Consider the following 27,301-nt stretch of genomic DNA (forward strand, 5'->3'; position numbering starts at 1 on the left):
GATATTCTAGTTATCTCGATGGCAACAATAGATGTAAAAATTCATTGGTGTCGTTAACATTGCCTACTCATCTCACCGATAGGGTATGGCTAACATTTGTTATTTCATATCACTTTTATGTCAACTTAATGTTGAATTACAACAGTTATTTAACTCTATTGTAGTAGCCGTAGCTACCGTGGTGCCTGTTCATTTATGATCTGATTTATATTTCCATAAATTGAATCGGATGAATGTCACGTGAATTCGTTTGGTATTTGCCATGTTTTAGTATTTTATCCATGATTATAATGTGTGACAAAGTGTATGATGGGCGTCTTTTAGGAGCATTCTTTAATGACAATTATATTGTAAAGTTTGTAATCTTGGCTGCTTGAATAAAAAGGTTTTTTCGTCCGTCGTCCGTCGGTGTCCATCGTAATTGAGGGTGACTAGTAATGCACTTGTGCGATTGTCACTATAGTACATGATATACTGGACTTCTGAACTAACATCGCAACATGTTCAACTTAGAAATGAGAACCACTTGCGCAGCGGAAGTTTTTTGTTCGACTACAATAATATAAATAAGAACTAGTTGCGCTACAGCAGTACGTGTTCCACAACAATAGATGATAACTAGTTGTGATACAGTAGTATGTGTTCCACAACAGTAAATGAGAACTAGGTGTGCTACAGCAGTACGTGTTCCACAACAGCTGACGATTATGTTGACTACAATAATATAAATAAGAATTAGTTGCGCTACAGCAGTACGTGTTCCACAACAAAAGATGGGAACTAGTTGTGATACAATAGTATGTGTTCCAAAACAGTAGATGAGAACTAATTGTGCTACGGCAGTACTTGTTCCATAACAATAAATGAGATATAGGTGTACGACAGCAGAACGTGTTCCACAACAGCTGACGATAATGTCGACTACAATAATATAAATACGAACTAGTTGTGCTTCAGCAATACCTGTTCCAAAAAATAAACTAGGCGTGATACAGTAGCATGTGTTCCAAAATAACAGATGAGAACAAGGTGTGCTACAGCAGAGTATTTGCCACTATATGTAAATGAGATCAGGTTGTGTGTCGACGACGTAGGGTAATTCAATAAATATGATATGACCCTTATTTGCATTTCTTACGACGCCAAGATGTCGATATAGATACTGTAACTTACAAAAATGGAGAGAATGTATGAGGTTAAAATGTATATACACCTTGTTGTCAGCTTTTTTAACACGATTTCCAATTGTAGTTGATTATAAAGAACGTTTCACTAAGGATGTTACGTCTGTGTCATGTAGAGCCGCCCTGCGGGACGGGAGTTCGGCTTTCACAGCTCAGAAAGCTAGCTGGACAAACAGTTTTTGTTATTGTTGTGTTTTGTACGGCCATGACGTGAGGTTGGTTATACAACTTTGCATGGATGACAATCGCTAGTCATTGTTACCACATATTAAGTTAATACGTTTGGAGCCCAAACCGGAACAGGTTATTGTTTTTACAGTGAGAAAATGCGAAGTATCGCCACAATATTGCTGAACGTGACCTTCCTTGAAGCCGTGATTATTGCTTCGATAACGAGAGTGCGAGTCGGCAGTTGAAAAGTTCGATATCGAATACAAATGTCATGTTTGAGATGGAGGATAATAACGGATCTGCAAGGATTGCGTCCGACATTTGACATGGTTGTTTTTTCTTACGTTGTTTTTTGTTTGTTTTTGAGTCAAGAAGGAACAAAGCGAACGTCATAGTTTAACTGCCCCAGAGGAGGACATAGGTCATCAGACGTATTAGGCAGCCTAAGCCACTTTGACGTGCCAGATGTGGGCTGAGCTGTATATTATTCCTGACGCACAAACTAGCCTTATGGAGTACCACTCTACAATTGATAATATAGTTATCTTGAATACTATTATAAAACAATACTTATGAAAGAAGGGGAAAGATTGACATGGCTTTTGTAGACTTTATAAAAGCTATTGCCACAATACATTATGGAATAAGTTGGTGTGACAGGTAAAATTATTTATATATATGGTGCAAATTATTTATTAATGTGTTTTCCCAAATTCAAGAAGAGAAGCAATAATCTATTCTCTGGGTTGTTTAACTGTCCGCAAGGCTAAAGGCATATTAAGCCCGAAATTGTTCTCGCTCGTTCCCTAAATGAGTTATTAAAATATGTTGGAAGATTATATATTCCTAGCAGACTGTTATTTCCTCACAGAGTACAGATCAGATCATATAGGAGGGTTACAATCTGATTAGCAAAACTCAGAAGTATGGTAAACTGGAAATTGTAAAACATAAGTATCTTGGGCAAATATTTACTGGTAATTTAAATTGGAAGGAAAATGTGCTTCAACAATCACTAAAGGCTAAAAAGGCATGAAACAGTATATTAACCATTTCTTTAAAATGTAGATTGTAAAAACATGAATATTTTCTGCAAAATATTTCCAATCTTATCTTATAGTTGTGAACTCTGGGGTTTTAAGAAATTGTATCTATCTAATACAACTCGCAGCTACGCTGTCTTGGGGGAATGCGGTCGGTTTCCACTGTACATTGCAATTATCAAAAGAACTGTGAAATATTGGTTGAAATTAACGAGATTATCAAATTTTACTACGCTTTACATGTGATATATTACCGCTGTAACACAGAAAAGGAAGGCACACTGAAAAGAAATAACAGAATCTGTAAACTACATATTTGTGATAATAGTGAAACATAAGATGAATTTCACTTTTTGCTTGTGTGTAGACTGTAATATATATCAGAAAAAAGTACATTCCTATTACGTTTTGGAAATATACCCTGTTGGTGGCTTCTAAAAACAATGACTTAATGTAAAACTTTGCTTTGTCTATGCACACTGCCTTTAATTATATAATGCCACTTTTACAGTAAATGTTTGAAGAGACTTTAAGTATGAGGAATTTATGAAGCGCGAGTAAAAGAATGACCTGCTGTTGCTTGCTGTCACCTGATGCCACCTGCTGTTACCTGCTGACCTGGCACATGTGCCTGAAGGACATACATTTTGTTGGGATTTTGTTATGGGCCGGGGGCCTACATCAACAAATTTGATTGATTGACGAGCCAAAAAGCTAGGTTCCAATACCCAAATTCACACATACAATTTTTCCATATTTGTCAGCACCATACCCGTGCTCGTTGGTTCTACATAGTTGTCAACAACAACACTTCAGCCTTTCTTCCTCAATGACGCCAAGATATACTTGAAAATACTGTTCAAATCGGTGTTAAACCTTCCACTCTCCTGTCGAAGGCATTGTCCACTACATCACGAAGGCGAACAACCGAGAATTCTGTGGTCAGTCTATGGTTCATTTTATAGTTATTGCATGTCTATTTATGCCCGGATGGTGTGGAGCGTTGCTTCAGATACTGGTTTCCCTGGTTGAGACACGATTATTTACAGGTCTCTTAAAACGTCTCCCGCTCATCGACTAATAGTATCGATCTCCTGTATACCATTCTCAAGGCCATGTCACAGGGTTAATATCATGTCAATTTTCCAAAATCCTCATCATTTAAATTGGACACAATGTTATGTCTGCATGGGAAAACTTCACATATGGCAAAACATATCTCTTGGAGAAACAATATGGTCATACACTGACAGCGGTATGAAAAAAACCCTTTACATTCATCATCCACCCCAAAGGCGGTATTTTGCAGCTTTAAAGAATATTAAATAAATAAAGCGACAAAACCCTTTTTATAGCCAATAGAAATCTCGATTGTACGAAAATAAAGAAAGGTTAGAACCAATAGCAGACCCGAATAACATTCGGTAGCTTTAATGTACACCAGAGTCAATTACAAAAGTCCCAGCCATATATGTCCAGTTTCTTTAGCACCAGTATGTAACTGTGAGACTTATATATCACTGCGTACATAGGCACTCTGTACCAAAGCTCCCGCAAAACACAAGCTACATCAATCTGTTTAAGTGAGGACAGAAATCCTCTCAACCGATAATAGATAGAAATCTTGTACACCATCGATTGAAATGCTATTACATAGCATCACTATAGCAAACAGCAAATACCAAAATAAATGATCATCCAAAATTACAATGTTCTTGAATAAAACATCGCATCTAAATTTGCACTTACATCAGTTTCTTTGCCTTTTTATCCTTTATCGATTTACCGCATCTTTCCTGTTTATAACAAGGGACATACTTTACTCTCCACGCGGTCGAGGCCTCTCTACAAGACGAGAAGGAAATTAACCTTGGTTCGGAAATCTAGGCAGGAATTCAGGTTATGATAAGTTCGGAATCATTTATATTCTTTCTTATATTTAATCAATATCGCACTTAAACAATCATACGAGAGTTAATGGACATCCGGTATAGCTATATATGGCAGGAGGGAAGGACAAACGGGAGGAGACAAACACACAGACGGAAAACAAACTCAGAGTGAAGCATTGCGTATGTTCTTGGCAGTGTTGTGCTCATGACTATAGAAAACGCTTTATATACAGTGATCTTGAGAATATTGTCTCAAAGAGAAAATCTGTCGAGGGATTGTGGAGGAAAGATGAGCATTGTGGCGTAGTAAAGTATAAAATACATACTATATCCAGAGCACTATGACAGAAAAGAGAAGACATTGAGGGTCTTATCGATGTGTAATGAGCATTGTGATATTCCTGAGCCTAAAATACATTCTACACGGAGAGCCCTTTTGCAGCAAAGAGAAGAACATTGTGGTCCTGTAGAAGAGTGAGAACGTTTGAAACATTGCAACATCTTGAAAAATAGATCCAAGAAAGAGTGTTTGCCCATGAGTAGTCATCATATGCCTACGCCTCCGAGAAAAATGTCTATTGTTTGACGTACATACGGATGTGGGGAATACTGAGTATTGTTGGTGAGTTAATACATAGATGATCCGTACCACCTACGGGGCTGGAAAGGTATTGTAATAGTGTGAAGGAGACATTTAAAAACGAATAAAAGGAAATGCTTTGAAGGCACCACGGGAAAGTCAAAACAGTAGAGCGCCATTATCCCGAAGAACCATAGCATCTAAAGTTTCTTTTCGGGTGAATGTTGGCTATTTAAAATCATAGCCGAAGAGAGTCATATGTAGATAACGATCTTCAGGATATACCACATGAAGGTGTTATATTTATAACGTGAAGTATACAAACGATTTGGACAATGATGCTGAGGTGGTTCGTGTGCGGTGTTGCTCTGCTTCTTCCCAGCGCGGTTTCGGTAGAACTCTCGTCATTCATGACCAACATTGAACTGCCTGGACTTCCTGGCGTTACCAAGTTACAAACTCTCCATGCTCCATCTGAAATCACTTGTGCCGTTTTGTGTCTTGCGATGGACGCGTGTTCCTGGTACACCCAAGACCAGGGAACCTACATATGTACCCTCTTCCGAGAGTACCACCCAGCGGATATCACACCAAATAGCTTTGATCAGGACTTCAACGACACCCTCTTTGGAGGTAGTATAAATTGAAGCTTTAAAATAGAATTTGTAGTTATTTGTTGTAGAGATGAGTGTTAGTGACTGAACGAGTATGGATGTATGCCGCCTTTAGCAACATTCGAGCAATATCGGGGGACTCAGACAGTGTACCAATGTGGGGTATCAAACACGAGAGGCGTTACAAGCAATAATTTTAACAGCTTCCCCACCGTCCAAGAGATGATTGTGAATGTCACAGTGATAATTGCTTCTCTGTCCCGTACATCTCGTAGTGGATGGAGGGGCGGTCGGGTAGCCTATTGGTTAAAGCGTTCGCTCGTCACGCCGAAGACCCTGGTTCGAATCCCGACATGGGTACAATGTGTGAAGCCCATTTCTGGTGTCCCCCGCCGTGATATTGCTGGAATATTGCTAAAAGCGGCGTAAAACCAAACTCACTCACTCACTCGTAGTGGATGGAAACGAGTTAAAGACATTATAAGTACATTTGAACGTGCCCCACAGTTAGACATCTGTTCCTGGAGTTCGAAACATTTACCTAATACCTTTACCTAAAACAACTACTCACAGGATCTCACACTATATACTGATGGCTCCCCGTGTTCTCTTAATTGTGCCATGGCATATTGGTAATTTTGGGAAAACTTAAGCTAGTCCAGGATCTTTTTCTTGCCTATTCTGCAGAATACGCTGGGGCTATCACATCCTGTAAATTCAAGAAATCCTACAAGGATATTGCACAGCATTGGACCTAATCTGTCCACAACGTAATGCAATGGTTCGTAGAGTAGCGTTTATGACTATGTGGATCCAGTAATGTGCATACAGCATCATATGTGTGTTTTCTTCCTCGTGAACTGAAGTGAACACTACCAGTAGTAATGAGAAATAATCTAAAGTATCCTTGCATCCATCTACCACAACACATCATGTGCAATCAGGCAATGTCTTCCGACCTGTTGTTTGCACCAACATTCATTCAGACATACAACTAGAGTAGACTTGGTCACATAACGATCAACGGGGTCAAAAGCTTTTTTATAAAATCGACAAAGGCTACATACACTTTGTGTTTACGTTGTGATAAAATTTTGGATTATTGCATATAATGTGAATATATGATCTGACGTTGAGTATTTTTTTCTAAAACCAGCTTGAGTTTCGGGAATCTTATCTCGCATGTTAGCCCATTCGTAATCCTGGAATTAAGTACTGATGAAATAATCTTTCCAAGAATACTCATTAAAAATATTCCCCTATAATTGTCTGGGTTGTTAAAAACTCCTTTCTTGTGTATTGGAATAATTACCGAACAAGACCAGCTTCTGGGGAATATACCACTGTCACGCATCCTATTGAACCATTTTTGAAGAAAATGTATCATCTAAAATTTGGAACATTTTATCATTTCAACGACAATATGGTCAGGACTAGCAGCTTTTCCACTTTTTAGATGCATTATAGCGTCCGGAATTTCACCCTGTGACATAGGTGATTCTAACATAAGTTTGTCAACATCAGTATAACATGAAGAGGAAACATCCAGAATATCGCCAAACACATCACTGTTAGTATTGAAAACAGTGTCATTTGAAAAAACTTTCATAAAATGAATAAGCCACTCAGCCTTTGAGATACTATCTTTTCTATTTGACTGTTTTTTAATGAACGTATTTGTTTCCAAAACGTGTAGCGAGAATGGATAGTATCACTGAGATTGTTTGGTCTAAATTTACACAAGTAAGATTTATATTTCCTACAGCAGGATTTGTATTGATTTCTCATTTTGCAATAGATATTTCTATTAGAATCAGTACGTCTAGATTAATGTTCTCAATGCCTTTCAAGCTTTTCGTCTAGCAATCTTACATTCGTCACTTAATGATGCCTTGGTAGGTTGATAGAACAGTAGCCAAGATCTTTTCCTCATACAATTGCAGAATCTGAGATAACATGGACTTAATCATCTCTTTCCCCATCTATGTTAAACTCCATTTTACTCAAACGTAGTTGATTACAAGACACCATTCTTTCCTGCAAGCTGTTCAAAAACGTTTCGTCGCCTTATAATTGTGCAATAAGTGCAATAATCTTGGACGCGACGTTAAACCCCATTTTACCTCACCCCAAAAACGTTTCACAAAGAGATTCATTCAAAACAATCTTTTCTTTGAAACAACCAGATATTGGCTTATCATTTTGGTTGTTCATGTCTGAGATTTTAAACGTCAATTCTAATGGTAAATAATCGGACACTATACGATCTCCAATGTTAAACATGGCAATGTTTTGAAAAAGATCTGGAGAACAGATAAAGTAATCATTCACACTACTCAGCCCTGGAAACCACAATATGTATATTCTCTCGGCGTCTCCATATACCCTGCCGTTAACAATAAATAGCTGGGATGAATAACACATCTCCAACAATATATGCCCAAATCTGTTGATCACCCTGTCATGGGATTTACGATCATCAATAAGTAGATCTTCCTCCTCACTAAATGAAATATTGTTTACCAAAAGCATCACCAACTTTAGCAAGTTGGTTATTTTGTTCAAGAGTAAATATATGACGTCAACGCCAGAGAATAACCAGTCTCGATTATCGACCGAAATTTGCGTAAGAGGCAAAATACCGGTGAAAATTAGATGAATGGATCACTGAAAGTAGGTGATGACTCCAAGAGAAAATGTCCAGGCCTACCTGTAGCCGTTAACCCGTGAAAACCCGGGGTATAATAGGTCTTCGGCACCCCATGCTTGCCTTAAAAGGCGACTATGCTTGTCGTAAGAGGCGACTAACGGGATCGGGTTGTCAGGCTCGCTGACGTGGTTGATGCATGTCATCGTATCCCAATTACGTGGATCGATGCACATGATGTCAATCTCTGAATTGTCTGGTCCAGACTCGATTATTTACAGACCGCCGTCGTATAGCTGGAATATTGCTGACTCCGGCGTTAAACAACAAACAAACAAACAAACAATAAAACTTGACAACTCAATGAGAGATGACATCATGCATGTGGGTCTTCGTCCAACACCCGCCCATCCGTTCGCCCTTATTCTTATCTCTACTTCTCATAATCTACTTAACATATCAATAGCATTTTCGAACAACATGTTCCACGGGACAACAAGAGCAACTGATTTCAGCGCAAAAATCTCCTTTAAAACTTTTGGACACAAGGTTTTGATTTTGACAACTTAAAAGAGTGGAAAGTGGGTGTTTGTAATCAGTTAAAATGCAACTTAATCACCAAACATCACATCAGGCCAACATTTTTTCCTACCATTGATCAAACTTGTCTTCTGGAAACTCTCCCATCACGAAACGTCTCAAATGATCACGCCTGCAATGTTCGTAAACAACAACCAGGGACAGGTAACTCTAATCACTCGCTACTGCCAACAACATGCGACATGTTACTGTCACTTCAATAATTTTCTGCCACGGACATATTTTACAAATATTTTTTTTGTAATTGCTTAACTGTGTGAATCTCACTTCCAGTGTGATTGTGAAGTTAGAACTGTTCCTGCAAGTGGGATTTGAAAATTGATTTGCTGGACTTTTCTCACTGTGTGTTATTTTTTAAGATTGACATATTAATCTAAGTGCAGTTTTAAAAATGAGTTATGTAAATGTGTTACATTTAGTATAATTATATCTTGTTATGATCGGTCTCAACAGTATCTTTCAAACTTATTCCAAGTTTGACTCTCATCCACTGAATCACACTCGGGTTTTAACAAATCGATTTCTAATAAATGGGTGTTTAAGAAAGGCGTGACAACCAGTTTTTACATGTACTTCTCAACATGTCTGAAGAGTGTATTGATATGACCATTTCATTTTGACAATATGTAATACGTTCCCTGGTAAATAGTGAAATCTCGCTGTTTCTTTAGTGAATTAGGAAAATATTATAAACTCTCGAATAATAACATGCGGGAACCTTAACTAGTGTCGGAATATTGATCAGTGTTTTGACTTACTTGCAGATTGTCGATAAGACACCAATCTGCAACAACAACTGCGAACATTTTATTTTGGTTTCTTTGCGAGAAACATTTCTATCGATCACGACCAACTGAATGACCGCACGAGGTTGTGTTGTTGCACTTCGCGTTTAGTAACCGTCTATACAGTAGATACTGAAGCAATACTGTCGGCAATAGAAATATAGTGTTTGTCGCATTACATATAATCGCTGTAAGATTGATTTTCAGTTGAAAGCAAATATCACTGACGTTAAAAGATTTAGGTATTTACATTTGGATACCATTACTTTGCAGGATGAAAATAGATGGAAACCGTGTTATTGAGACATATTCCTTGTCCGATATGGTGGGAAGCAGAACAATTCGTGTCATGCTTGTTTATTTAAGGGTTGAAGTTGTATTTGTTGACGTTCATCAGCTGATGAAGACAGTGCCTCACGTGAGCAAATTCAGTCAGCTGATGAACGTCAATAAATACAACTTCAATCCTAAGATTGACAGATACATAAATCATAACAAAACAATCAAAATTTTATTATCTAAAGATATGCGGAGAGTCGTGACGTCGTGACGTCATTCCCCCCAAACATTCAATTTGGAGTGACATCCCTTGGTTTTACAAACGGCAGAAAATGGCGGCTACGGCAATGTCATTCGCTTGAAATAAAAGTTGCACCCAGTAAAGTTGGCGTTGGAAAGAAATCCAGACCCGGCTGATGCTGAAATGGATTGATATTAATGTTCTGTGAACTTTGGGTGTGTGTTTGAGTCATACTACGACTGCTGATGACGGGGATTACCGCTTGAGGTGTCGCGTCTGGATTTCCCGAAGCAGTACACGACAGTGTGGAGCTCAGTGATTTCTTTTGGTAAGTCGAGCATTCTCTGTTTTCGCTTCGAATGGCCGCTTCATTTCGGTGACCCGACATATACATGACCTGTCTGGGTTCAAAGCCTGCAGGGGGCACGGGTGGCCCAGTCGTCTAAGGCGCCGCGATTCGCTGTGCAGAATTGCGTCCCTTGGGCACGCCAGAAACCTATTATTGTGGGTCCGAATCCCGGTTCGCCCCAATTATGTTTCTAGGTATGTCAGCACCATACCCGTGCTCGTGCGTTTCACCAAAGTGGTAAACGCCTGAGACCTGCATCACTTCGGGCTTTCCTCCCACATTAAGCTGACACGCCGTGATATAACTGGAATACTGTTAAAAGCGGCGTTAAACCCAACTCACTCACTCAAAGCCTGCATCATTTATAGCCTGAATCGATGTCGCTCTCAGTTTTCCCAAATGATTTTTAATGCCCGCTACTGTCAATATATATATGTATGACCCTGAACATCAAAGAGCAATTAATCTTGACTGTGTTGCGTAATTGTGTTGATTTTCTGAATGGTTGTTGTCAGCATGATGCTAAACAATGCATATGGAATCCCGTTAACGCACATTTTTTTATACCCATTCTTGGGTAGTGAAATGCATGGGTCTTGCATAAAGGTCAACTTTTGCATGGAATGCATGCTTTTCTGTGGCAGTTGCGTTTTTGTGACTTGATTCCATACATGTACTACAATATTGAAAACCAAACTTTACTTGTTTGAAAAATATATACTAAAATATTGGTGTCACAGGAGCTTTTGTTGTTGAGTATATAAAAATATGTTTTTGCTAAAAATTGCTAATTAATTCAGTGTATCTTGTACATTTTGTTATATTGATTAAACATATTCTTTCAAACCAAAGGCTCTGTTAGTTGTCTTTGCAATTTACAGAATACATGGGGTACGTTACCAGTTTTAGATAAGACATCATAAAAATATCTTTCTCCTTTACTTTGATTTTATATTAATAGTAGTGCCATACATGCTCTTGGAACACCTAAATTGTAGAGGTTCAAATTGTGGGCGTTTCCTAATAGTGTCCTCCATGATGAAGAAATGTTCATCAACACTTTGTTATATTCTAAAAACGTACCTTAATATCGTAGTTATCCTTAAACTCCTGGAAATTCATTAAACCATTTCCGTTACATATATCTTTAGTTTGATTTATCTTCATATTCACCCAACTTTTTATGACGGAGTCGGAATCTTCAAAGTGAATATTAAGCCACAGAGGTTCCATAACTGTGTCCTCAAGATCATACACATTATATATTTCATGCTTATTGTAGAACTTTGCCCAAGTATTTAAAACGTCTCTCCAAAATGGGGTATCGACATGATAGTGCATATTATTACGAGCTCCTTTATTAAAAATTTGTGTAAATGGAAAATTTATCCTCCCTTTTTTATCAGGTTTGTCATTTACCGTTTTAATGAAACTTTCTGGCGGATTCGGTAATGGTGTAAAAATATGCACTGTTAACAATGCAAGTGTTTTGATAACCGCAATTTTACCAATTAATGTCAAGTTTCTTCTCCTCCAGATCGCCAGGGTTTTTTTTAACATTTTCAAGTATATTTCTTGTGTTAATGATCCAAAGGCCCATACGGTAATCCCTAGTACGTCCACATTGCCTGTATGCCAATCTAACTGTTTATTTTCATATAACCCAACATTGCATTTGTCATTGTGCCAATCCAAATTGCCTTAGTCTTATCTACATTAATCTTGACAGCCCGATATGTCTTTAAATAAGTCAAGAGTATCTGAAGCACCTTTGTGGCTTGATTCTGTTCAGTCTAAATATAATTCGGTATCATCAGCATACTGTCCAAGTATATTTTCAGTATTGTTGTTATGTATCCCCCTTATACTTTTGGTTGTTTTCTGGTCATATTTCTTAAACTTTCAGCCACAAAAAGGAAGAGATATGGAGTGAGAGGGTCACCCTGTCTGCAGCCTTTTTCATTTTGTAAAGATGTGGAATGTCCATTTTAAATTTCACATGAGTTAGAGTTTCTTATCAAAATGATCCATTTTCGAAGAACAGGAACGATACCATACTAACATCATAAAATCTTTCAATACAGTATCAAAAGCTTCTTCAAAATCAATTAAAATCAGTGGCCCATGCTTATTTTGGTTCCTTGTTTCATAGATCAAATCATTTAGCATCCCAACATTATCGCTTATGCTCCTCCCTGGTGTAAAACCAATCTGATTTCCTGTACCAACACGTGTAGTCTCCACAATTCTGTTAGTAACACAAGTGCAAATTATTTTGTACAGAGATATTGGGCGCCATTTGTTTAAGCGGTGTCTGTCTTTATTAGGCTTTGGAACGCAAGTAATTACGTAGTAGTAAATCGAAACATTCTACAGGGAAACCATCTATCCCGGGACTCTTATTTTGCTTTATGGTAAAAACAGCTTGACTAGACCTTTTCCTGGTGTCGAGAGATAGTCTGAATTCAACTGTTGACACGAACATTTTACCAGGTTATTAATCTGATCATTCAGTTGTTACGCTCTCGTTTTCAAATTCTTTTTGTCGGGAAAAAGGCAGATGCTACTGGAGGTTTAATACTTCTTTGTTGCAATATACCGATTATGCAAACATGGTTATTTCATATTATAGGAAACTTTTAGGGAAAATTCTGATCCACAATAGACTGAGAATGATATTAACAAGTTAGAACATTTAAATTTTGATCTAACGATGAGCTATTCACTATTTCTTGAAACACTTTTAATCAAAATTAGGGAGAAAACAATATCCTTTGCATCTCATATTAAAAAAGATAAACAAAAATAGCTTGATTCTTTGGAACTAATCTTAAATGACCTCGAGGATAAAATAATCGATAATTTTCAAAACATTAATGAATCGTTGTTATCCAAACTCTCAAAACATATAATTGAATTCTAAAGTTTAAAGGAAAAAAAAATTAGAGAATGTTTTGTCAGAAATCGAATTTAATCTTACGATGAAGGAGAAAAACCAACATAATATTTTTGTCATTTGGAAAACAGGAATTTTACGAATAAACAAATCATTAAAGAGAATTTTATGCCTCCTTATATTCGTCAAAGAAAGACCATAATGGAATGATTCGAGATATCCTCTATAGAATAGATACGCCAATTTTAGATGAGGCAACCGCTCACAGATTAGACGAACCAATTAGTATGGATGAAATTAGAAAAAAAGGAGTATTTTAGGGGCGAGGAGATAGGTAAGTGGTTAAAGCGCCCACTCGTCACGCCAAAGAGGTAAAATGTGTGAAGCCCATTTCCGGTTTCCCCGCCTTGATATTGCTTGACTATTCCTAAAGGTTGCGACATTCATAGTAAAATCGTCTCACTCACTCTTTGAAGTAATTATGAGTGTCATAATGCATCCATTCTGAGAGCGTTTGGTGATTGAAGTATGTTTAATACTTCGTTGAGTAGAGAATATGACGTTTTCAGGAAAGCTGGGGAGACAAGTCAAATCTTATCATTACTGATCAAGCAAAAGGGATCAGATTCATGATGGACAATATTTGGGATTCAGGTAACCCTAAAATGTCATTGAGAAAATAGAAATATACGATATTCGTATGACTTAGGAAAGTCAACAAAATATCTGAGATGGACACTGTCATCCATCTACCTTTGTGTCGACTCAACTAAATTGACACACAAATTGGATTATTATTTTTTTTAATGACAACTAAAATCAAAGAAAACTGTTCTGGGTATTAGGAGATGGGATAACCAGACACAATTATGTCCCCGTTCGGGTTCGAATCTTATTCGATGTGTTTGGAGATGGACATGAGCACAAACGCACATCTTGACGTTATGACGTGATGAGGTTATGTCGTTTTGCACGTGCATTCCTTGAATGTGGACACATCAAAGGCCATGCCACGCTTGGCGTTAGAAGAGAGGAACGAAACTCTTGGAATGTTACGGGCTGGTTTCATGTCGAAAACCATTGCACCAAATGCACCTACAGGTAGCATCCGTGACAGGACCCGACCAGTGCGACGTCACGAAACCACGACGCGTCAGAACCGCTTGATTCGCCGTCAGCACCTTAGCGATCGCTACATAGAAACCACAGCAGCCCCATCCATGCCATGACAGTGATTCGGCGTTTGAGGGCCGGGGAACTTCGGTACTATGTCGTCGACCTCATCGCGGTAACCTCATTCACCTTCACCATCGTGGTGTTCAGCTTTGTCATCAGTATGGTCGCAGACAAGTCTGTGTTTGCTTTATTGATTGAAAGGAACGAAAGATTTGCTGACGCTTGTGTTTGTGAGCGTGACCGTTTTGGAGGAGGCAGTGTGATGGTTTGCGGTGCAATTATGCACACGTTGCGAGTGATCTCATTGTCATTAACCGCAACTTGACTGCTCAACGTTGTGTGGACAACGTTCTGTGGCCTGTGCTGCAGCCTTTGCAAAGACATTTTCAAGGTGGAAATCATCTGTTCTCAATATATTGTATGGTCACCATTAGAGTCCAAAAACTGACTGGCATCGTCATCCCACGGAAGCAATAAGATCCCGAATTGTAGCCGGGGGAATGTTCACCCACTCTGCCTGCAGTGCTTGTGCCAACTGTCGGAGGTTCTGTTGTTGTTGTTGTTGTTGGCGTGCTCGCAGTCGTTGATACAGTGCATCCCACAAATGTTCGATTGGGTTTAAATCTGGGGTCCTGGAGGGCCATGTCAGGACTTAGTCTAGTGTCAATCTTGTCGTGTGAGGTCGTGCATAATGGGAAAGCCGTGTGGTAGAAGAAGCTCATCCGTGTAACGTTGTGCCGTTAAATTCCCCAGAACTTAGACAAGTCTGTTCTACTACTGTTGGAGATGGCTGCCTGCATCATCACACTACCACCACAACATATGTTCAATTCCTGTATGCAGTTCCCTGCATAACGTTCCCCGGGACCCCTGTTAACACGACGCATAGCATCCGCACGTCGAAGCATAAAACGTTACTTGTCACCAAACCAAACTTGTTTCCATCCCAGTTGTGACCATACTCTGTGACCTTGACATCATCGACGGTCTTCCTCTGAGTTTGAGCGGTTTCGGATCGTCCGAATATGAAAAAGAAAAAAGAAAAAAATTATTTTAATTAACAAAACTATGATGTCATTTTTTTTAATCAACCTCGGTCTCTATTGGTATTGACTAACCACCAACATCACAGTCAATCAGGGCTAATCCGATGTGACGTTAATAGTTGAACGTGGAAATTCTATTTCAGTGTGTCATTCCGCTCAACACAATTCCACATTATCAACGTTTGCTTCTAAAATTAAGTTGAACAATATCGATACGATTGCTACTGATATTGAGCAGTTAACAGTGATGTAGCTCCCTTGAGACCTCCAGCTGAATGAGTGTGTATGGTTAACGCCGCTTTATGCAATATTCCGGCAATATCACAGCTAGAACACAAAACAATCGGCTGCACATGTTATTCCCATGCGCGGAATAGAACCCTGTTCTTGGGAATGACGGGAGAACGCTTTTACTGCTGGACCACCACCAAAATAAGAACACAGTGCTGAGTTCCCTATCATTAGTTACTTTTGTCAAGAAGAACTATTTTAAGCACCACACAATTCGAATAATGCGCTACATCTGTTTAGTCATATTCACTGTCCTATCACAAAACACCATAAAAACAACCTTCCTCTCATAGCAGAATCGAAATACAAACTTTTGTTAAGTATTGCGAGCTTTGACAATCACCGTTTTGAATTTCAGTAAACCGTGAGATGCGCTGCAGCCCTCCTACATCCATCGTCAACGGTGCTGTCCACGCCGCCACTCGTGGAGAGGGAGATGTCGCTCACTACGCCTGCGACGCCGACTATACCTTTTGCCGTGGTGTGACTAACACCAGCGTCTGTTCCGCCTCGGGGCAGTGGCAGGGTATTCCCGGGGAGTGTGTCAGAAACCGATGGAAGGATTTGGTACGTCACTTTTATCTTGTGTCACATTACAAGCTGGTCGTCTTTGTCTCATGTCAATCTATACACGATACAAGCCGGCAAGCTTTGTCTTAAGCCAATTGTCGCCTCTGTCTTATGTCAATCTACACACAATACAAACCGGTCAACTTTGCATTACGTGGATCTACACACAATACAAGCCGGTCGCCTTCGTCTTATGTCAATCTATACACAATACAAGCCACTCGCCTGTACATTACGTGGATCTACAAACAATACAAGCTGGTCACATTTGTCTGATGTCAGTCAAGACACAATACAAGCCGGTCACATTCGCCTCATGTCCATCTGTACACAATACAAGCCGGTCACATTCGCCTCATGTCCATCTGTACCCAATACAATCCATTGGTTTCCGATGACAAAGTGTGGTTAGCCCCGAATGAACAATCTCCACAAAAGATGTTTGCTCTTGTGACTGCCTATGGTGTTAAATGGAGATTTGAACTCAACAACCTAAAGTTATTCACTTCCGAGAATTTGTTAATTAAGGTTACACACAACCAAATGTTTTCCCATAGACTTCTATAGTAACGTTATGATTTTTTTTAAAATAACTAAGCATTCAACAACTATTACCTGTACGTGTGTGCACAGTTTGGCCTTAGAGCAGCAATAAAAAAAATAAAAATGACTAGCTTAGTCAGCTCCTTTTCCGAGTACCGGAAGCTAAACACACCACCCCCTGTTTCGCACCAAATGGCACCTACTTGAAAATAGCTGTGGTCACATTCAGCATAAGTCATCATGTTGAAAAAGACAGTACTAAATATAGAAAAACATGGTCAGTTTTAATAACTGGATAGACGTACATTTGAAAGACATAAAAATCTTACAGAATTTCCTCCAATCACAGCCTGCAGATATCTCTCGATCTGCACTGAAGGCTCCCTACGAAAACCGCACTGTCCAAACTGGTTCTGATTTGGTGTAGTAGAACCTTAAGCATCCGAGTCTCTCCATGTCTTCAGGCGAAGTATTTTGAACATGGCGGAGTGACACATGTGACTATCTCGAAACTACATGTACATGAATCGCTTGTTGTATGTCTCAGCAGTTTGAGGACTGAGTGGATTTAGTGCAACAAATAGTGTTCAAATCAGCATGCCGATTACATGTATATCTAGGGGTGTTGTGTCACACCTCCAACTGACCAGTCAGAGTGAGTGAGTATGGTTTTACGTCGCTTTTAGCAATATTCCAGCAATACCACGGCAGGGGACACCAGAAATGGGCTTCACATATTGTACCCATGTGGGGATTTGAACTCGGGCATTCGGCGTAACGCGCAAACACTTGAACCACCAGACTACCCCACCGCCCCTGTCCAGTCAGAGAGGAAATAGGCTGGAATAGTTGTCTGATGAAAGAGAGGATTGACAGGCGTTATTCCAAGCACGTGAAACAAAACACGGCATCATGAAAATAAGTGTTTATTTGGTCAAAAAGAATAAGAAAATCCTGGGTTGGCAGATTTAGGCCATTTGCCAGTTGGTATAATTAAATTTTTGTTGTGTTCATTGTCATTCCTGCATTCTGATTAGCTGAATTGGGCACGTGTTATTGTATTCATTTCAAAATGAATGTAAAGAATTAAGCCATGCCCACTGAGGCGGACTACTTTTATTACTGCGGAATTACAGTATTACAGTCGAGGGAATTCCCTTTCTGTTCACGTGTATCGTCATGCACAGGACATTAAGCGAAATTTATGCATATTCATTGTCCAAACAACTCTTTGAGACCGAAGGCCGAGAAGGAATGAAACAGCAAACGTGCAGGGTCGCTCGTGCAGGCTCTCCTGTAGATCTATCACAGGTAGATTTGCACTCAGCTGTATTCATGGAATCCGTAAAGAAAAGGCTGTCAATACTTGATAATAAAACTTGGTTCTGTGTGTGTGTGTGTGTGTGTGTGTGTGTGTGTGTGTGTGCGTGTGTGTGTGTGTGTGTGTGTGTGTGTGTGTGTGTCTGTGTGTGTGTGTGTGTGTGTGTGTGTGTGTGCGTGCGTGCGTGCGTGTGTGTGTGTGTGTGTGTGTGCGTGTGTGTGTGTGTGTGTGTGCGTGTGCGTGCGTGTGCGTGTGTGTGTGTGTGTGTGTGTGTGTGCGTGCGTGCGTGTGTGTGTGTGTGTGTGTGTGTGTGTGTGTGTGTGCGTGTGTGTGTGTGTGCGTGTGTGTGTGTGTGTGCGTGTGTGTGCGTGCGTGTGTGTGTGTGTGTGTGTGTGTGTGCGTGCGTGTGCGTGTGTGTATGCGTGTGTATGTGTGTGTTAGTGTGTGTGTGTGCGTGTGCGTGTGTGCGTGTGCGTGTGTGCGTGTATGTGTGCGTGTGTGCGTGTGTGCGTGTGTGTGTGTGTGTGTGTGCGTGTGTGTGTGTGTGTGTGTGTATGTGTGCGTGTGTGCGTGTATGTGTGCGTGTGTGCGTGTATGTGTGTATGTGTGCGTTTGTGCGTGTGTGCGTGTGTGTGTGTGTGTGTGTGCGTGCGTGTGTGCGTGTGTGTGTGTGTGTGTGTGTGTGTGTGTGTGTGTGTGTGTGCAGGGTTGGATGGATGGATGGCTTGTTTTGCACCTGAATTGACTTTTTAATATGCAAACAACGTTTTTATTTTAATTTACACTGTCTCAAGCTTATATCATCGAAAATATTTTTGTTGTATTTGTGCGAAATATTTCTCCACTGTGGTTTATTTTATTAAGTAATGAAACAACGGACTTTTTTGTACTTTCTTTTGGACATCAGTTTATATAAAATAGTTTACTTTATCGATATGATATTATGTTCACATTATACTGTCTCTCATATCCCCGTTTGGACTGCCATTGTACATGAAATGTTTATTAATATATGGTTTTTCATTTGTATGTTTCTATGTTTGTAAGAGGTGAGACAAAAATAAACAACTTTCTCTCGCCAAACGGCAAACGTGATCGGGTGGTCGGGCCCGGTAACTTGCGTAGATTGATGCTCAATCACTGTATTGTCTGGTCCAGACTCGATTATTTACAGGCCGCCGTCATAAAGTCGGAATATTGCTAAGTGTGGCGTTAAACAACAACCATATCTTGCACGGCTGTCAGCTGTTGATATTGCATGTCATTGCTACTAAAAATCTGGTGCTACACGTGCGGCGTGATGATCGTGATGTCCTTAATAATTTCAGAGTGGAAACGGCGTTTACCGCTATCTACCATGTCCATTGGGAATAGGGGATCGCATAACCTGGACCGGCATACCAACCAGTGAGTATGTGTGAGTATCCAATTAGATACCCAATGTATTTGACATTAATGAAACTAATTTCCTTTTCAGGAACATTTACGTATGACTTTTAACGTATGCATCTTACTACTTATTCAGTTACACACTGACACAATTGATGATAATTATTATCAAGATATGTTTCAATACTTTCAGAATGAGGTACAGTGATAAAATGTAGTTCTTGTTATTTGTATATACTGGTATATTATTACTTGACATTGTGTGATGTGACATGTTACCATTCTGTTAAGTATGCATATTATTCTGGTAGTAATGCCATTACAAATAAACAAAACACGTTTAAAAAAACTAAGAGATGATTATTACCAGCTGATTGTACGACCCATGTAAATCATAAATTCAAATTTTATAAAACACTAATAGATGAAAAGAGGCACAAAAATATTCAACAAGCGGGAGACTCGTAAAACTGGAGTCATCACAAAATTCGAGACTGTGGCAATGAACTGGGATATTACGGCACAATACACCCGCCTGTCAGTGATGGTGTTTTATCCAAGCTACTATCTTTATTGTGTAGTTTCATTAATGTTTTACCCCTAAGAGGCAAGGAAGTTAACTGACAGTACAAGTCCAGTCTTCAACCTTGCCGAACTAGGCTGCAATTATTGAGTTATATGTTGGCTAGATTAACGAGTCTATGCACAGTCCAATCAAAATCGCGCAACGAAAGCGACATCCGGTTCGTAAAAATAATGGATTTTAACTAGCAGATTTTCGGTCGACTGCAGGATTTGCAGAAGATGTGTACCGTCAATTTGGCGATTACAAATATTTTCCAAATATTTTCATGTTTTTAATCAAGGTGCTCACGCGATTTGATGCACTTCGCGAGGTAAGACTCGTTTTATTGCAACATATGTCTTGATCATCGATCAGATCGTCTTTACTGGGCGCCGCCATTTTGTCCGAGAAATGATATGAGAGGTGGAATCTAATTGATCAATAAGAGGGGCATAGAAGGGACATAACTCGGCGCTACGATCGGGCCAAGAAATTCCAGCCTAATTCGGCATGGGTGGAAAGGGGACTTTTGGAGTCCGTTAACTCCGTTGCCTCGGGGTGATGAATTCAACACATCAAACAACTATTATGATGCAGCTTAACTTTCGAATCCTTTTCAAAAGCAGTTTTTATTGATCTAGAGTATTAAGTGTGACAGGAAACGTAGGTGTCGTTTTGCTTATTTGAGAAGTTATTTACCGTTAGCTATGACGTACTGGTTTGCATATCGGTGTGTTCTGAGTTTATCTGTATCTATACAATTATTTGAAACATTCAATCATCTTAAATGTACTTTTCCTACGTTGATGTGGAAACATCAAGAGCACCTCATTGGTGAGAATGAGCGTACAGTGTTGAGTTGCATCTCTTAGGCGTGCCAGGCTTCGGTGATCGTTGGTTCGAATGTCCGATGGACCCCGATCCAAAATCCATGGTTGGCAGATCCGCGTCCGGGGTTAAACCAGTAGCAGCGAGTGAGTTGGGTTTTACGAGTAGCAGCGAGTGAGTTTGATTTAACAAGTAGCATTGGGTGCGCTGGGTTCAATAACCAGTATCAATGAGTGAGTTGGGTTTTACGACTAGCAGTGAGTGAGTTGGGTTTAGCCAGTAGCAGTGGTTAAATTGGGTTTACCTGTGGCAGAGGGTGAGTTGGGTTTAACCAGTAGTAGTGTGTGAGTTTGGTTTAACTAGTAGCATTGGGTGCGCTGGGTTCAATAACCAGTATCAGTGAGTGAGTTGGGTTTTACCACTCGCAGTGAGTGAGTTGGGTTTAGCCAGTAGCAGTGGCTAAATTGGGTTTACCTGTAACAGTGGATGAGTTTGGTTTAACCAGTAGTAGTGCAGTTTGGTTTAACCAGTAGCGTTGGGTGCGCTGGGTTCAATAACCAGTAGCAGGGCGTGAGTTGGGTTTTACCAATAGTGGTGAGTTGTGTTTCTCAGTAGCAGTGGGTGAGTTGGGTTTCACCAGTAACAGTTGGTGACCTCGATTTAATCAGTAGCAGTGATGTGTGTTGGGTTTACCCAGTATCAGTGGGTGAGTTGGCTTTGGCCATTAACAGTGAGTGAGTTGGGTTTAACCAGGAGTAGTGAGTGAGTTGGCCTTACCCAGGAGCAGTGAGTGGGTTGGGTTTAACCAGTAGCCGTGAATGAGTTGGCTTTAACCAGTAGTACTGAGTGAGTTGGCTTTAACCAGTAGTACTGAGTGAGTTGGGTTTCAACAGTAGCAGTGAATGAATTGGGTTTAACTGGTAGCATTGGTTGCGCTTAGGTTAATATCCAGAAGCTGTGGGTGAGTTGGGTTTTACGAGTAGCAGTGGGTGAGTTGGGTTTTACGAGTAACAGTGAGTGAGTAGGCTTTGACCAGTAGCAGTGAGTGAGTTGGGTTTAACCAGTAGCAGTCAGTGAGTTGGGTTTACGAGTAGCAGTGAGTGAGTTGGGTTCAACCAGTAGCAGTGGTTAAATTGGGTTTTCCTGTAGTAGTGAGTGAGTTGGGTTTACCCAGTAGCAGTGAGTGAGTTGGGTTTACCCAGTAGCAGTCAGTGAGTTGGTTTACCCAGTAGCAGTCAGTGAGTTGGGTTTTACGAGTAGCAGTGGGTGAGTTTGGTTTTACGAGTAACAGTGAGTGAGTAGGCTTTGACCAGTAGCAGTGAGTGAGTTGGGTTTAACCAGTAGCAGTGAGTGAGTTGGCTTTACGAGTAGCAGTGAGTGAGTTGGGTTCAACCAGTAGCAGTGGTTAAATTGGGTTTTCCTGTAGTAGTGGGTGAGTTTGGTTTACCCAGTAGCAGTGGGTGAGTTGGGTTTACCCGGTAGCAGTCAGTGAGTTGGGTTTACCCAGTAGCAGTCAGTGAGTTGGGTTTACCCAGTAGCAGTCAGTGAGTTGGGTTTACCCAGTAGCAGTCAGTGAGTTGGGTTTACCCAGTAGCAGTCAGTGAGTTGGGTTTACCCAGTAGCAGTGAGTGAGTTGGGTTTACCCAGTAGCAGTGAGTGAGTTGGGTTTACCCAGTAGCAGTGAGTGAGTTGGGTTTACCCAGTAGCAGTGAGTGAGTTGGGTTTACCCAGTAGCAGTCAGTGAGTTGGGTTTACCCAGTAGCAGTCTGTGAGTTGGGTTTACCCAGTAGCAGTCAGTGAGTTGGGTTTACCTCGTAGCAGTCAGTGAGTTGGGTTTACCCAGTAGCAGTCAGTGAGTTGGGTTTACCTCGTAGCAGTCAGTGAGTTGGGTTTACCTCGTAGCAGTCAGTGAGTTGGGTTTACCCAGTAGCAGTCAGTGAGTTGGGTTTACCCAGTAGCAGTCAGTGAGTTGGGTTTACCCAGTAGCAGTCAGTGAGTTGGGTTTACCCAGTAGCAGTCAGTGAGTTGGGTTTACCCAGTAGCAGTGAGTGAGTTGGGTTTACCTCGTAGCAGTGAGTGAGTTGGGTTTACCCAGTAGCAGTCAGTGAGTTGGGTTTACCCAGTAGCAGTCAGTGAGTTGGGTTTACCCAGTAGCAGTCAGTGAGTTGGGTTTACCCGGTAGCAGTCAGTGAGTTGGGTTTACCCAGTAGCAGTCAGTGAGTTGGGTTTACCCAGTAGCAGTCAGTGAGTTGGGTTTACCCAGTAGCAGTGGGTGAGTTGGGTTTACCCAGTAGCAGTGGGTGAGCAGTGGGTGTCTCCACCCCTTGTAGCATTTGGTACCACTTTAAGAAGTGCTTTGAAACATCAAGCTTTAAGATATTACATGAGGTATAGAAGATAACTTATAATTTGACCACTTTTATTTGAATATTATTTAAAGTCAATTCAGGATCTGTCTGTCATTTCCGTTTGTTGCAAAAATGGACACAACAGGTTTTATTTTTCGAAAACTTAAAACCGTTTTCTAGAGACCATTTGCGTATTTTATTTCTACATATTTGTAACTGTCTTTTAACTGTATTCATCTTGGCACCACGACATGATATATTAAAATCATCTTCACATAACGAATCATCAATATTTTGATTTAATACTTTAGCAAGACTTGATGTTTATGCTAAAAGGTGTCACTGATAAAATGCTGCCCCTGAGGACCACCATATATGTAAGATAATGTGGAGCACACTCGAACATTAAAATTTCTATCTTCTAAAAACCGTGTGATAAAACCATATCGCGAAGACCCATATTATGGAGATGTTTAAGGATGCCATATTTCCATGTTAAACAACAAATAAAAAACACAACTGGGTTAATCACAACAAACATACACAATTTGAACTTTTTTAACATGGGTTAACATATTACTCGTTCTTTCAGTAAGGCCGAGTACTCGAATAAATACATGTTATGAAACTCGTCTCCGTGTGAAGAGTTGCATGATATACCATTTCTGTCGGAATGGAATATCTCAATCAAAAGTTATAAGGTGTGTGTTACTACAATAATTCTTTTCATGTGACAGTTTCAACGTCGACCTGCACGGCCCCTTCGGTCGACCCCTACATATACACGTGCGCTTCAACTACTACAGTTACCACAACATTACTGCCATAGCTCATCTGACAAACGACAATTGGATAACTGGTGGCCACTACACCTACTTCCCTTTCGAAGTAGGGAAGCTATTTCGCATCGTCGTCGTTATGGAAGACACGTTGTTTCGGGTAAGTAACGTGAACGCTGTCTTTGCTCACACCAATTATTCAGGCCATTCTGAAACCCATTAAAAATCTCTGAGGAAAATAATGTACATTCATAGATAGTACATGCTTTATTTCATTAAATAGAGATAAAGCACATGCTTCATTAAATAGTGAGTGAGTGAGTTTGGCTTTACGCCGCTTTTAGCAATATTCCAGCAATAACACGGCGGGGGACACCAGAAATGGGCTTCACACATTGTACCCATGTCGGGAATCGAACCCGGGTCTTCGGCGTGAGGAGCGAACGCTTTAACCACTAGGCTACCCGACCGCCCCTTAATTCAAATAGAGGTCAGGTGACGTGAAATGGGCTTCAACGTCACTTCAAGAGTAATGCACGTGTGTGTGGCTGTTTGTACTGGTCCGGACGTATGCCGGCTTTATTGTGCTTCCCCATTGAGATACCATACAGCAGTGTGTCATGAATACTGACTCAGTGCCTACCAGTCCTTGTTTTATCCCCTTAATACCGAGCACCATGGTAACAACAAGTACCACCTTTTGTTATGACGTGGCTGGGCATGGAACCACCGATCAAGATAAGGCGATGTGTAGTCAAACTATTTGTTTTCGCGATTTGGCTATAGGTTATTTCGTGTGTATGCATGTGTCAGAAGCGGACTTCGGACCCTTGGTATACAAGCCAATGTTTGTTCGTAATGTTTCAGTGACGTCCTACGATGTCATAAAGTCATGTCCCACAGTGCCGTCCGAAACTGCCATAGTGACGTCATACAATGGCGTCATAAAGTACTCCATTGTTATGGTGACGTCAAAAAGTGACGACCTTCAATGACCAAAGTAACGGCCTAATATCCTTCAGTGTCGTCTTACAGTGTGATACTGGCGTCTCCAAATGACGACCAACAGCCTCGCAGTATTAATGTGAAGACATACAGAGACGTAATATGAGAGTCACTTTATACAGTGCTATGGATGTCCATCAGTGTCATGGTGATGGCATACCGGGTCGCAGTGTGGTTTGGCGTTTATTGTGACGTTCAGTGAAATCTGAAAACATGATTGTTAGTTCCAAGAGCTGTACATACAGTCGCTATCACTAATCCTAATGCCCAAGCCCCTTCGTTTCAGATTTATATTGATGACCAGGAATTGGGGACTCTGGATTACGGCTCCGGTCCCGCTCCTCCCCAGATTGACTTCCTTGGCTTCGAGCAGGAGGTAGACGCCCGATCTGCTGAAATAGACTACGTCTGATGACGTTGCTCACTCACCCGGAAGTTCCTTTTCATACAAGTTCTCTGCTTTGGAAGAACTAGGTTCATGTTCCAGAACTTGTTGTGCGGTGGTCACTCTAGGACATGATATACTGCACTAAAACCGCGATATGTAAAACTTAAAAATGAAAAGACTTGTGCCGCTGTAGTTCATGTTTGACTACAAGAACTTAAATAAAAACTAGTTTTGCTGTAGCAGTACGTGTTACGCTCAATAACTGAGAACAAAGTGTGCTGCAGCAGTATGTTTTCGACGTATATGATACACTGCACTATAGGAGAACAACTTACGCAGCTATTACTACAATGATATAAATAAGAACTAGGTTTTGTCTGGAGCAGTAAATATTCAACTGCAATTAATGAAAACTAGTTGTGCTACAGTAATCCATGCTCCACAAAATAAATGATAATTAGTTGTGTTACAATAGTATAGGTTCCACTGCAATATATGACAATTAGTTCTCCTACAACAGTACGTGTTCCGCAACAATGAATGAGAACTAGTTGTAAAACAGTAGTGATGTACAACAAAAAAGTAGGTGTGCTACAGCAGTACGTGTTCCATAACAATTAATGAAATATAATGATTTGATATATATCAAGTACTTTATTCGCAAGGAAACGACGAAACCATCGTTCCAAGACGGAGGCGAACTTTTCTATCACCTGTATGACTCTGAATACCCTCATCTTTAATCAGACAAGACTCTTACAGCTTATATGTGGAATAGCATCAGAAAGTGGTTAAAGTGGTTCAAATAGAATATTAATTCTACTTTAAAAATAATAACCCAAAGTGTATTGCATTTATCAAACGAACCAAACCAATACAACAGTTGTTGAGTGACAACGAATTGTTTTGTTTTTTCTTGGTTTTTGTTGTTGTTATGGATTAACAGACCAAGTCATGATGAACGCAAACAGAAATTAACAATATTGTAAATCGCCGTGTCGATAAACACAATCTAAGGCAACACAAGGCAACAAATATGAAATGCATTGTGATATGCAGAGTTTAACCTCGCTTTGAATTAGTATTCCAGTCTTATCACAGCGTGTTCGCTCGTTCAAGCCGACTTGTGTCTATATATCTTACATCAAGATGTGCAAAAATAAAATCAAATGCAGAAAAACCTACAATAATACGAAAAGATTTAATTGATATGAACATTTTTATCACAGTATTTCATATGTTCATGTAAGTCCAAAATATAAAACTGATAGAAAGATAATTGTCTTGATGTAATTGATATGAACATTTTTATCACAGTATTTCATAATGTACCGCAACCTATAAAATAGATTTTTCTCACAGTATTTCATAATGTACCGCAACCTATAAAATAGATTTTTCTCGACCTTGTCATATGAGTCGAAGAGCTAATTTTCGATAGGAGCCGAGAAGTTAAGTAACGTAGCAAACCAAGTATTGAGGTTTGACTTCGTATTGTGTTTGTTTGATTTCTCGGGCAGGTCTCCAGGTCTTCTGCTGTACAACACAATTTTGGTACCAGTTATGTGCAACAGGTATCAGGTATTTGTGATAGAGGGTCTGTGTTCACTTTGGTTCAGAAAGGCAATCCTGCTTAAATCATGCTGGGATCAAGGCAGTAACCATGCACCACAATATATTATTTTTATTTTGTTGATACTAAACTGAGGGGCCAAAGAAAGTATACCGATTTTGGGGGAGGTTTTCTTATGTAATTAAAAAAGTCAGTCTG

At 40.1% G+C, this 27,301-nt stretch overlaps 1 protein-coding gene across 1 annotated transcript; it reads left to right on the top strand.

The window, feature by feature from the left end:
• The first annotated feature begins 5,099 nt into the window (after nucleotides 1-5,099).
• On the top strand, nucleotides 5,100-25,963 carry LOC124140591. The gene is made up of 5 exons (XM_046508239.2): nucleotides 5,100-5,503; nucleotides 16,153-16,361; nucleotides 19,557-19,645; nucleotides 24,096-24,297; nucleotides 25,429-25,963. The coding sequence occupies exons 1-5, from the start codon at nucleotides 5,206-5,208 to the stop codon at nucleotides 25,552-25,554; spliced, it is 924 nt and encodes a 307-aa protein (XP_046364195.2). The 5' UTR covers nucleotides 5,100-5,205; the 3' UTR covers nucleotides 25,555-25,963.
• Nucleotides 25,964-27,301: the final 1,338 nt, after the last annotated feature.

The sequence above is a fragment of the Haliotis rufescens genome, unplaced genomic scaffold, assembly GCF_023055435.1.
Source record: "Haliotis rufescens isolate VD_foot unplaced genomic scaffold, xgHalRufe1.0.p SCAF_6, whole genome shotgun sequence".
In the NCBI taxonomy this organism is placed as follows: Eukaryota; Metazoa; Mollusca; class Gastropoda; order Lepetellida; family Haliotidae; genus Haliotis; species Haliotis rufescens.

What these genes read in the sequence shown, in the direction of transcription:
- LOC124140591 (XM_046508239.2), top strand. Translation starts at nt 5,206, where the DNA reads ATGATGCTGAGGTGGTTCGTGTGCGGTGTTGCTCTGCTTCTTCCCAGC. An exon ending in GAAACCGATGGAAGGATTTG is followed by an intron (nt 16,362 to 19,556) that starts GTACGTCACTTT and finishes TAATAATTTCAG; the next exon opens with AGTGGAAACGGCGTTTACCG. An exon ending in TGGAAGACACGTTGTTTCGG is followed by an intron (nt 24,298 to 25,428) that starts GTAAGTAACGTG and finishes CCTTCGTTTCAG; the next exon opens with ATTTATATTGATGACCAGGA.